This window comes from Electrophorus electricus, chromosome 18, assembly GCF_041902795.1.
Source record: "Electrophorus electricus isolate QZ-2024a chromosome 18, ASM4190279v1, whole genome shotgun sequence".
Taxonomy (NCBI): Eukaryota; Metazoa; Chordata; class Actinopteri; order Gymnotiformes; family Gymnotidae; genus Electrophorus; species Electrophorus electricus.
The window spans coordinates 9,147,501-9,161,109 of record NC_137514.1 but is presented as its reverse complement, the minus strand read 5'-3'; the positions used below and the strand labels follow the sequence as shown (position 1 = coordinate 9,161,109).

General features: G+C 41.7%; 1 protein-coding gene across 2 annotated transcripts in view; it reads left to right on the top strand.

Moving 5' to 3' along the window:
* LOC113576574 (fibroblast growth factor 14) overlaps positions 1–13,609 on the top strand; it is a 57,604-nt gene that overhangs the window by 17,854 nt on the left and 26,141 nt on the right. Inside the window, exon 1 of one of the 2 annotated variants that reach the window (XM_027008749.3) lies at positions 12,311–13,260. The exons of the other annotated variant lie outside the window; for it this stretch is intronic. Coding sequence (XP_026864550.1) covers positions 13,068–13,260 — 193 coding nt within the window. The 5' untranslated portion in view covers positions 12,311–13,067. Of the gene's footprint in view, positions 1–12,310; positions 13,261–13,609 lie in introns of those variants that run through there. 2 annotated transcript variants of the gene reach the window in all.

The window sequence follows — 13,609 nt, the reverse complement described above, 5'->3', positions numbered from 1 at the left end:
ATCATGTTGGCTCAAGATAACAGATGTGCCCTGTGATTGATAATGAATTTTTCTCAAAGTTTTGGACAGATGTCTAACGAAGGTCCAGGATTGTCTTCTACTTTATCCATCCATCCATCCATCCATCCACCCTTACTACCACCTCTCTGTCTGTCTATCCATGTCTATTCTCTTTTCTCTTTTCCCTCTGACAGCTAAAACCACCCTCCCAAGGGCTGATTCTACTGTCCCCAGAACTAAGTGCTCCGTAAAACTTGATCCTATGTGACACCTGTGCACTGAGCATTTTGGAGCCAAACAACTGTTGCCACACCTACAAGACCTCTAAGTGTCCTCAATGAGATGTCCCTCATGCTGGCAAATGTATAAAAAAAATTTACAGGTATAACCAACTACCAGCTAACACCTCATTTTCAATTGACTGTGTTCAAAGCAGATATATGCGCGGCCGTTCTTGTTTCAGATATATGTATGTGCAGCCACCTCTTAGAGGATGCAGTGCTGGGCATTAGTAGGAAGGGTTCTGGACAGTTTGCAGTTGTGCAGATCAATGTTTGTTTGCCACTGGCCTGACAGCATCCTGCATCAGCAGACGTGTAATAGAATAAGCATTGACAGTCCAGCTGCATCTCTGGCAATAAGCCACAGAAAACTATATTAGTGGCAGACAAAGGAAGAGAGACAGGGAGAGAGAGAGAGAGAGGGAGAGAGAGAGACAAAGAATAGGACAGAAAGAAATAGAGTTGGAGAGCAAGAGAAAGAGAGAGAAGGAGAGAGAGAACAGGAAAATGATTCGATTATCATTGTGGCAAGTGAGGCTGAAGTGGAGTGACTACAAGTTTCGTCATTGCAGATCACGTCTGAGCACAGAGCTGTGGTTGTTTTATTAGTAATACTTTTGAAGTGATTTATTTTGACCTACTCAACAAAAGTTCAGCATGTCTCTGTTGTTTGATTAAATCATAGAATCTGCTTTTGACCTTATTTTTCATTAATCCAAGTATCAAATGTGTTCTGTTTTGGGTTTTTTCCCAGTTCACTTAAGATGAGGGTCTCCAGGGGTAAGCTACACAAAGTCAGGTGCCACACATACCTTCTCTCACGATCACTTCACTCACCCTGTTCTCATTCCCCTAGGACTGTACACCCAATGGGACTCAAATTTACAGCTCCCTCTTTCAAGCCTCAGGTAATGACAGGACTGCCAGGGTGGCCTTTCCTGGACTAATTAAAACTCCCCCATCTGGGAGCCCCTGCATCTCTTTCTCTCACTGTGTTGCTGAATGTCAACAGCACCTTTTGGCACCCATTTCACACCATTTACTGTACCTGAAACCTGTTATGAATGACAGCACTTAACAAAGTGTCATGATAAGAACATCTGACAGAGCTGTTGATGGTTCCCCATTCCTCAGAGATAGACAGAAACTGAAGGATGGAGGACCAGTGGACAGTGGCTGAGGTAGACACGTCCCAGCAGCCATAGTGATTTACACAGTGGTGTGATGGGGCTGAATAGTAATGCCTTTGGGAGGGGGTGTATTTAGGAGCAGAATTAATAGTAGGGTATTGTATTTTGATTCACTGCAAAGGAGGAAGGACCAGGGTTAACAAGTAAGATGATGTCTTTTACTTGGTGATTATACTTGGCTTCTTTTAATTGGCGGGTTAGGTTCACCTAGCATGTAAAGTGATACATATAGTTGGGGCATTAAGAGCAAAAGGCTGATCAATAATACTGGAAAAGATTTGGCGGATTGACACATGGCTGTATGTGAAAATGTGTACTTTTTAACAGGCACTAGCAGAACATGTTATTTGAAAGCTGCAAGCAGAACCTTTTAAACTTCTTCAGCTTGACCCTGAAAGACTGAGTTGACCTGTTTGGGTACAGGAAGACCACCTATCTGATTCAGCCAATGAAGAGCTTGATAATGATCTGATGACTCCCACTGACTGTGTAAGAGAAAAGAGAGAGAGAGAGAAATGATGTAATGAGAGGCTGAATAAGGTTAACAAGAGTTCTTTATCTGACTCATCTGTATACATGCTTTATTCAAGGATGCAAAGAGAGGATGAAGGATAAGGAATATTACAAATTGCTTGATGTGATTTACCATAGCAGCAATACATAACTTGGGGGGACTGTTTAAGAACTGTTATATTTTGCACCTGCTATGTTGGTTCAGTTTGTCTGGGAGCCACATGGAATGGTTCATATTCATATTGTTGTGTGCAGAACCACAAGAATTCCTTAAGACTATTTTAAGTGAGAAACCTTTTCAGCAAGTAGGCATTTTAGCAAATACACATTCTGATTAGAAATGCCTTGAAAATGTCTCATTCTCCCTTCACATTACAAAAATGGGCTATTTTAATGTAATTCTGGAGACTACTGAAGTCTAGGGACCAAGTTCTTCTTTACTTACACGTTTGCAGATGAGCTTGGTGAACTGTGAACAGTTAAGGGCTAAACTCAATCTTCCCTGACAAAATAAAAGTAGCTGACATCATGGTTCCTCTATCCTCAAAGCAGGTTTTACTGTTATTCGGGGTAGTATCGTCACCTGTATTGCACAGTAGAATTAATTACCATTAATTACCATTTTCTCCAGCTATTTCTAATTGACAAAGCTGGGAATCGACCTTGGTCACACTCCAAACACACTGCCATTTGCTATGGATGGCTAAGTTATGCTCTGGGTTTAGGGAAGGCTCTTCCTACCCTCTCTCCTCTTCTTGAATATTAAATGGAGTTTTTCATCTTTCAAAAGCATATATGACACACTTGAATATTCGCCCCTGCAAACAGATGATGATTGTTCACATTTGGAAAATGAGGAGATCCAGAGCTACAAGATAACATCCAGGCTGGGGTCATGTCTGCAAATCTTATCTGCTTACTGCACACTCATATTTGATGGATACACTTTGGTTTCATGTATTGACACCAAGAAGCATATATAGTAAAATACCTGTCTACCAGCTCCTCTGTCATGGAATATTGTTTTATTTTGTTTATTTCTGTGTTAAGATGGAATCATCAGCTTTTAGATACCCATGGCCCTCTTGTGATGCTCTCAGAGGCCCTTTAGACAAACAGAGACAGAAAGAAAGGTGTCATTTCCATGGTTGATGTAGGAGAAAAATAAATAGGGTTTTTGTCAGTTGTTGAACACAATGTTCTCGTATAGTCTGAAAATAATGGTGGTGTAAGTTTGCAAGGAGATCATGTCTTCACATTGTGTTCCGGGCCCTGATGCACAATAACACCATTTTTGTTTTTTCCTGCAATGAAGTCCCCAGGATTGAAGTAATATCTGCATTTATGCCCAGTTGGTCACATGTGAGCACTGTTCGAATTAACACAACACATTTTGCAGTGCACAGCTGTATATATTGTAATTAATCTTCTGCATACAACCAATATGAACAAATATGAACTCTGTATACAGTATGGTGCTTAAGGACAGTGCTTCTTCTAGGCATGGCCTGTCTCACGCGTTGAAAACAGACACAAGAAGATGAAGTCAGCCATGGAACTGCTCCTTCTGTCTGCCAACAGGTGGCTGAGGAAAATACAGTCCTTTTCCTCTCCTCCATATATGCTCTTAATCCTGGCAAATTTGTTATGAATTAAACCCTTCCTACTTACTTCTCCCTCCATTCATGCTCTCTCTCTCTGTCTCTCTGTCTGTCTCTGTCTCTCTCTCTCTCCTTTCTCCTCTCCCTCCATGCATTCACTGCTGGGGAGATATATGGAACGTGTACCTCATGTAACACCCCACTTAAACTGTGGACAGGCAAATGTTTATTGGACCCTGGGGCCTGGGTCAGATGTTTGTAATAACAATCTGTGTTGATATGCACAATGCATAATCTGATCACAGATATATGGATCTGTTATATTCAATCCTACTTTAAGGTAAAATGTGAAAAGTGTTTATAGAGCCTCACATATTTAATTCATGTGGATCTCAGCTGTGAAATAGACTTTGAAATTCCAATTTTTTTAACAGATTGGTAATTAACACTTGTGAGGGTGAAAAAATTAAAGAAAGCAAAGCACCACAAGGACACATTTTCTTACCAAATTATGAATAATTGATTCTTTGGGGATTTATTTATTCTTTAGTCAAAACTCCTAAACACTAAAGAAAGCATCTTACGAATGATGTTAGGTTTGGGTGGTTTGTTTCTTCTTTACATGCTCTCATCTAACCATGAAGTGTGCAGGACTTGTTGGCACATGATGACATGTGGTATATCCCACTGAGACTCAATTCCTTTCCCAGACCTGCAGGATCTGCAGGCATGTAGTAGTGTTTGTTTGTTTGTTTGTTTACTATAGGCCTCCCAGGCCCTTCTCTATATTTCATCATATCACATCTGAATTATTCACAGGTGCCTCTCTCTCTCTTTCTCTTTTTTCTTTCACTCTCTCTCTCTCTCTCTCTCTCTCTCTCTTTCTCTCCACCCCTCTCTCTCCCTCCCTCTCTCTGATGTGGAGTGGGGCAGCTCAACTACAAAAACATAGCTGCCATAGAACCCTGCTCTGATACAGGAGCAAGCACCTATTCTCTTAACCACTTACAGCTCTTAGGATTGATTCTCTGAGTAACTGAGGGCAGTTTAAGATTGTGATGAACTTGAAGAAGAGCTGATTTCCCTTCATGATTTCAAGTGGTTGGGTGGGATTCTGTATTATGTATTTTAGGTTTTATGTGTGTTGAGTAAAATGAGACAAGTTTGTTTCTCGCAAGATCAAATGTCTACTTGTAGTAGCATTGTTCAGACATACTGAGACTTGCTTATGAACTTGCAGTTTGCTTTGCTCTGTTGTTTTATTCTGGCATCCTTAATATTTGAGCATGTCTTGCATTTAAAAAAACTGTTGTCACTGTACACTGAGCAGAGTTCTCCTCAAGCAATCAGGTCATCCTTCAAACATGGTTGGGAGAAGACCAGACACAACAGATCCTGAACAAGGGAAGTTATTGCGCTTGCAATGCAACTATATACCCTTCCGTTTTGATGATGTGGTTGACGATATAACAAGATCATCTAAGACTCACTCTCCCTAATCGCATTGCATTATTGTTGTCATCCATTGGAACTGCCCCACGTACTTCATCAGAAGACACTTCATGACTAATCTGACTAAATAATGCATTGAGGAATAGGCGCACCTTGGCAGCAGTGTCAGACCGAAGCCACAGAGTTAAGCACACTAAGGAGACTGCTTAATATAGTCTCGTTTGGTCCGAGTTTAGATCGGCAGATAGTTTTTTTAAGATGTGAAATCCAGCCGGCAGATCACATCAGTGCATCTTTTGGGTCAGGCCTCATTATATATTCAGTGCTCCTTCTCAAAGGCAAAGAGAAGTGACAGAGCCAACTTGTTTGGGCATGCTTTGTGGAGGAGGCTCTGAAGGTGTTGAGAGCCAGAATTTGTCTAATGTATTGCTTGAGGTACACACTCAACTAGCCGTCCAAAAGGCCTCTGCTGTTAGCATACCAAACACAGGAATGATTCCTGAATTCAATCTTTAATGACTGGAGAGAAGATTCAGTCCACAGTCTTATTAATGCAAAATGCCTCAACTGATTCTTCACTTGTCTTCCACTTTACTACTGACTGTTCTTCTATTTTGGTTATTTGTAAATGTAACAATATATCTAACTTTTATTTATACCATTGTTCACTTCAACAGTGAACAGTAGCACAAATGTCGTTGATTGACCATATAAAGCAAGCATATACTCCCCTGTCGTCTCGCCTTCTCTCAGACAGCTGCTTAGAGATGTAGGCGTCCTGTTGTAGACCGGCTCATATGGGTTTGGGGAGCCTCAGATGAAATGGTCTGGACAGTGTCCAAACTCAAACTCCAGATAATTATTATAATTATCCTAGCAGAAAAACATTACTGAGCGATTATTACTATTAGCCAAAGCTTACAATTATTGACTCAGGCTTGGTGTCTGTCAATTTGACCCCAGTACAAAAATGCTACAGAAATGCTTAGACCGACACTAACTACAGCATGCACTCTCTGGAGTTTTCCGACATCACTGTTGTCTTCGCTGAAGATGCCCATAGTAGCCAAAATGTTTCTTAAATGCTGAGATTTTTGCTAGTGTGAACAGATCAAAAACACTGGCCCTGTCTTTAGTATTATGCCCCATGTATTAATGGACAAGAACATTACATTGTGCTCCTTCAGGCCATGGCCTCTGTGTATTACAGAAGGCTCCCCTGATAGGTGATGGATTGGGGCTTCCTCAACTAAGCGTCACCCCTCGCCTCAAGAGCCTTATGTTGTTTCCATCAATCACATGAAAAAAACCTATCATCAATTCATTTTATTTGATCAAAGTGCTCAAAGACAGAAATGCCCCACCTCCACCACCATAGCTTATTTATAATAATATATTAGTGGTTCTCTTGTAACAACTGCAGCACAATATATTACGGAGGAACATTTACCGATTTATCAAGGTTATATTGTATGTATTGCTTCTGCACAAAAAGAGGTCTTTGTTATTGTTTGCATTTAATGGAGTTTAGAGATTAATGATACATTGAGGAGATATCACATGTACTGAAACTGTACAGTATATGATAGGTCTCTGTTAACATTTTGTAAGAGGTTACACATCTGCACAATATACTTTATCTTATATGTCAAACCAAATTGCATTTGCTATTACTAGAATAAGCCTGTAGCTTGTGCAGGTGTTGAGCATTTCACCTGTGTGTAAATGAGATTAGCAGTAATGGTACTTGTGGGAGTTACAAATGAAATATGGCTCATTTGTCTATGGTGGACACAGAGATCATTACCTTATCATGACCTGAAAAACATGCAGAACTTGAGTAGTGCAGTTTATGAAGGCAATATTTTCATCTGTCCTCTCACTGCTCCCAGTAGCTTATCATTGCCCCTGTGAACAGATCTGCAGGAAAAAAAAAGAGATACAAAGACAGAGACAGGGAGAGAGTGAAGAGGCAGAGAGAGAGAGAGAGAGAGAGAGAGAGAGAGAGAGAGAGAGAGAGAGAGAGAGAGAAAGAGAGCAAGAGAGAGGCAGAGAGAGGGGACAGACAGAGAGAGAGGGGGACAGGCAGAGAGCGAGAGAGTGTAGAATAAAGAGAGAGAGAGTGCGACAGAGAGACAGAGAGGGATAGAGAGGGGGCAGACACACAGAGATGGAGGGGGGACAGACAGAGAGAGGTCGGCCTCATTGTTTATGAATATAGAGCTGCACTGATAATACCAGATTGCCCATGTACCTCTGCAGTACAGAGACACTGTGTATGATTAGTGACTGTGTTCTGTGTTCATTCAGTGTGCCAACAAAAGGTTGTTACAAAAACATTTTCTTGCCTTCCCTTGAGAGAGGCAAGCTCAGGAAAAACAAATAGGTCAGACTTCAAAACTGAATGATCTCTACTTACTAATGAATCCTTTTTCAGGGCTTTACAAGGCTTTAGAACAATTCTTTTGTAAATCTGAGGACGTCTCTTTGTCTATACCTCAACAAAGCATCAGAAAATAAACCCGCATCATTTAAACTAGTTCACAGCTCGTATGGTTGGAGAAGCAACCGCATATATGCAGCAGATGCGGGCGTATCCACTGGCATATTCTGCAGTGACGTTTCCAGGCTCCATTCATTTGATCATTGCTGCGTCAGTCCACATTCTGCAGGTGTTCGCCTCACAAAGTTCCCTTTCTGGGACTTGGGAGCTCCACTCAAGCTGTGTTGCTTGGCAACAGGTCTAGTGTGTGGTGGTGGTGCTGGGAGGAGGGATTACCACTGCAGAGGGACTCTCCTCTGTCAGTTAAGCCGGAAAGGGAGGGGCCAGTAGAGAGGAGTCTGTGACTCAGCAAATCAACATGCGGACGGGTGGGCGGCCAGCCCCTCCCTTCCTGTGCGGCGATCCCCGTGGCCCATGCGTGAGCGGAACAGGGAAAACCTGGCCACAGGATGGCTAGAATGGTCCCTTGAAGTGAAGCACTTTGAAACAGAATATCAGCTCTAGAGTCTGTTTTTCTATGTTCTGTTGGGCATCAAAGATTTCAGTGTCATCATAGTGCTGGTGTTTAGAGTTTTTTGGCTCTTCACTGTTTAGGTGTTTGGGAAAAGGTAATTTCAGTAGGCCCTGTTATTGCACAACTTTACCTCCTGCCTCCTATAGGGGGCGATCCTCCATTTCTGCAGCACACCGGCACCAAAGAACCACTGTTGCCTATTAAACCCTACCTCTCCTCTCTACCCCTCTATCTTCATTCAGATCCTCCCACACACTGTCTTGAATCAGGCGCGTAGCGCCGCCCTGAGTGGCATGCTCCGTCGCTGCCCTCTCCCCGTGCCTCTCCCACTGTGTAACCTAATTAGCTGCTTGCCTCTATGATGTGACAGCTCAGCGGTCCAGCCATACTCGGCAGCTCGTGCGATTTGAGAAGCTCTGGCGGGTTCCGGTTCCGCCCCACCCAGCCTTATGGCGGACCCCACAGTGCCTGTTGCACGCGGCCGTGAATCAGTGCATAACTCGGAGCTTGCTAGTAGCTTGCTCCTTGCACATGGGGTTTTAATACAGTATTAACACTCATGTGCTGCTGCCACATTGTGTGTGTGTGTGTGTGCATGTTTTGAGTGTGAGCAAATGGGTGTGTTTAATTATAGCTGTCGTGACATTCGTTCCACTCACGATGACGATGTGTCATCCTGAGCCATAGCTCCACACAGTGGACAAGCTGTTGTGCTCTTTACAGGTGTTTGCCTTTTTGCTGAGCCTCTGATTTGGTGCCTGGTTACTGTACACTGAGAGCTGTATGGCATGCAAATAAGGAACGCTGCACCTGAATCATTGATGTGCTTTATGTGCACCCAGAAAGAAATCATTGGAACTCTAGCCTGTCAACTAAACATGAATATAATGTCAACCCTAAAGTTAGACCTAGTCGTAGTGTGTATTTTGTTTCAGCAGTTCTTGATTATGACATGATTTTAAATGATACATGATTTCAAATGGTGTCTTCCCTTGATTCTGGACTTAGCAATCTGGCAAACTAAGGAGACCAATTCAGGTCATCTTTCAAATATAAATTTTTACTGTTTAATGTAATTAGTATATCTCATTATATTCACATAATGGACCCTACCAACATTCATCAAAGCAGAGTTCAAAATAAAGATGGGTGTGTATTGTGTTTCAGCTTTCTACACTGTACAAAAAGAACCACTTTACACACAAGGACTACACGTACTACATATAACAATTATAGTATGTTGTGATGTGTCTTTGGTACAACAGAAGCATGTGGTTATGGGGTGGGGCTATAGAATATAAACCCAATTCTGTATCTTGTTTGGTACTACAGACTACCCTTTGTAATTACTGGTGTAGCTTTCTTAACAGAAACATCACCTATTACTGTAAGTGACTCTGAGCTTACATCACATAAGTAATGATTGAATGAATGAACTTTGATATGCAGGAGTTTATAATCTACAGTGTGAAAGTAGAATGCCTGAGGTGGATGAGAAGCTAAATTTGTTGGTGAGTTTTTAGAAAACAGGCATTTAATTGAACAGGGAAAAAGCTACACAACATGCCACTGTAGTCTTGAATGTGAATGTTTTAGCATGAACATTCAATCTCTGTTATATTCTAGCGTGTTGTTTCCTTCTTTTGTATTCTCATCACCTGAAACTATTCTGTTATGTCAGAGTGTGCATGTTCAGGTAGGCTATATTATAATCCTTTAGCTGTGTCAATAGTAAACGAGCGCCGTTTTCTTTCAATTTGAGCTCCATATTTCCCTCTAGTGGTTCTTCGTAATAATAACATCTGGAGACTTAGACTAGCATACAGGCCTAACGGTACTATGACTAAATAAATTCCTTATAAAATGTTAATTTAAAAAAATAGAAAAGTAACTAACTGACGTCATTGAAGGATATTCAGTATTTTATAATTACTTAACAAATGTGTAAACCCATAAACTATACAAAAACATGTCTGCAAAGACCACTGACTTTACAATAACTTTACAGTTACAGTACATCGACCGATTCTTTGACATAGATTAAGCCCAGTCTTCAGATAATTGCTGTACCAATGATGAATCGCCACTGGAAATTCGTTTTAATCTTGGTTTAGTCTTAATATTGGTTTGGGGAATGGCCAGGATAAAATGTATGTTAAAATAATTGTAATATAGGAATGAACTGCTTGAATTTGTATGTTTGCTGATAAAGTTCCTATCACATCGCAATTTCAAATGTCTCTTAATTAGCTCGTCGACAACAGACGTCCGAGGAGAGTGCTCAAGTAATTAGCTGCGGACTGGTGGGAGCTGTCCGTGGTGCTGAAATGAGCGCTCTGACCGCAAAAACTAATCGCATTTGAAAGACGGTGCCAGACGTTTTCTGGTTTGCTTCAAATCTCCAGCACTGACACTTCAAAGCGCTCTTTGTAAGTAATTTCGCTAGTGCTCAGCCTCACACGGAAACACCAATCCGAGGGGGACCTTATGGTATAGCTGTGGGACTGATGACGTTAATGAATAATTAAAAGTATTTTGTGTTTGGCCACAACTCAGTAGCATGCATGCACTGTCGGGTTTGTGCAATTTGTGTTTATCTGGGAACTGATACAGAGCAGGCATACGAAGAATTGTACGTTACTTGTCTTGTCCTAATGTGCATGTGAACAGTGATTATTAATGTTAAATGAAAAATGCAAAGGTTAAAATGCACCTCAGTGCATACTAGATATGCATGTCTATCGCTGTCTCTCGCTCTCATTGATACACACACACGCGGACTTACTCACGTTTATCTATCATGTACGTGCACGATTGTATATTCTGATTATAACGTGACAATGCAGAATTGTGGTGACACTTGCTGACTGTTCAAGCGCGATGAGAGGATAACGGAGAGGAGCCGTCGTTATCGTAAATGCGCAACATTTCCATAGCAAATCCAAACGGTAGAGGGCTCTCGTGAGTTTCATCTTGTTTAGTTATTCGAATGTATGAAAATTTTGTTGACCAAAAACAATTTATAACGTTACATTTTCAAGAAGTCAAACAGCCCGTTAGACAACCTAAAGATTAAGGCCTTTTATGTTCTGGTGTACATTAAAGGATTTGATATGGATGATTGGAATATGGTTCCCTTTTCCTAATGCTGGTTTTAGATGAAAAGTCATTGTGTACCATGCAAATTATTACAACACGAATTATTAAAACTATTATCCTCCAGTTTCTGATCTTCTGTCTTGTCGTTTTATAGGACAAAGCGTATTAAGTCGTTGCGCGGTCTGTGGTCCTGAATTTTCTGTTTATGGTTTGCAAGTTGTCATTTAACATTCGTTCTGACCTTCTGACCTATAAGTCGGTTTAATATAGCAGAACCTGGGCTATACTAAAAAATCTAATCTGTATCTCTAATGACCTCTGATGGCACTCCGTGTTTTAAGCAGATGTTCTATAATTAACAAAATAGATTTGCATTTGTTTAAGTTCTCCTGATTAAAGCCATAAGACTACTATACACACTTCCAAGTTTGTGTGTAACACCACGTGATTTGCATGGCGGTCAGTTCTATTGGTTAGATCAAGTTCAGAAGTTTTTGTGTTTTCCACACTGTCCTCCAGTCATATTTCCTTGCCGACTAATGTCATTCTGAACCATTCTAAAAACGTATTCGCAGTCTGCACAAATTGACAATAAAGCGGTCGTACTGGTTTAGACTTGTTGAATAACAAAATGGGTATATAGGTTGCCTCCGCAACATTTCAAATGCATAGCCTCTGTATTGCATTTTCCCTCGGGGAGACATTCACGCAAATAGGCAGCGGAAATTTAATCGTTCGTAGTGTCATGAAGTTGACGAGGTTCTCGCCAAACCGTTGCTCGAGGCTCGGGGTTTCCTTCTATAGATGCTTTGCTGACGGACGATGCGGGATTAAACAATCAGAGCCTTAATTCTCTGAGGGCACCACTGATAAAGTTTTTGTATCGTAAACGGAAAATCCCGCAGCGTCACCTGAGGCAAAGTAAGTAGTTAGAGTCATACGGTCCGCCCCACCCGCTTCCCCAACCCAACCCCACCTCTCTCTCTCTCTCTCTCTCTCTCTCTCTCTCTCTCTCTCTCTCTCTCTCTCTCTCTCTCTCTCTCTCTCTCTCACACACACTTTCTCTCTCTCTCTCTCTCTCTCTCGCTCGCTCGCTCTCTCTCTCTCTCTCTGTCCCTCTTAGTCTCTCTCTCTCTCTCTCTCTCTCTCTCTCTCTCTCTCTCTCTCACACACACACACACACACACACACACACACACACACACACACATACAAACACGCCTTCTCGATGTATACTTCGTTCTCTTTTCTCCCTGACTTTTGCATAGCGACTCCCTGTCATTTACATAGTGAACTTGGTGAATCTGTCAGTCAGGATACCATTCGCCACAGTGCCACACCCGGGGAGACGGTCGTGTGTCCTTCAGGAGAAATAATAACGTGGAAATAAACTATTCGGTTTTTCGGGACTACACGCGCGTACATGGCTTGCGACTATTATCCAGCTGTATTCACCTGTGGTGTTCCACTGTCCAGCGGGGAAAAGAAGGAGCGTACTGGAAAAATCTTGAAATAACGTTTTCCAGTCTGAGGTAAAATATCTGGCTGGATCATTGGAAGGGAAAAGGCTGTCAAATGTGATTCGCTTTGAACAGAAAGCAGTGTGAAGGCATGAATGTATATTTAAGAAGCCGGGTAGCAGCATATGTCAAAAAGAGCCGAAATATTTATGTCAGTAAATATAGGTTATGTGGAGTCACTGTGGAGATAAAAACGTGTTTTCTGATTTCACTGTCGAAATGTGGTGCTCGGACTTTCTCAAACAGCTCTAACCCGATGGATAAAGAGTCATTTTAGCTCTGTAATGAATGGGGCAATAGTCGGACTCCGAGGGGGAAAACGCTTTGTGTAGTCTGCTCTACGTGTCCGGAGGTGAACGGGGTTCGTTTTGCGTTGTTTTGGCGTTTTGGAGACATGGCAGCGGCGATTGCCAGCGGTTTGATCCGCCAGAAGAGACAAGCACGAGAGCAACACCTTCACCGACCAGCTACTCACCGACGAAGGAAAAGCCCCAACAAGAACAAGGGTCTCTGTAACGGTAACCTGGTCGACATCTTCTCCAAAGTGCGAATCTTCGGCCTCAAAAAGAGAAGACTACGGAGACAAGGTGTGAGCAAAAACAAATGGGCTTATATAGTGACGTGAAAGAGCTCTGGCTGGTAGTATGCTCATTACCGTATTGTTTGCTGTCTTGATGCTGTTGCGTCTTGTGCATAAATTCGTTTATTCCACGTTTGCTTTTAATTACAGTTAATAGCACAGTACACGTATGACACGTATTCCTATGTAAAATGATGCCCTTTTCATATCTCAGATTTAAACTTAATTAGGCTGCGCGATAAGGGAATAAACCGTTTCTGTTTAATTATAGTTACAAGTTTCAGTCGGAATACAACCTAATCTACGCGAGTCAGATTTTATGAAGCCATGAGATATAAGGTCATTCGCTTAGACAT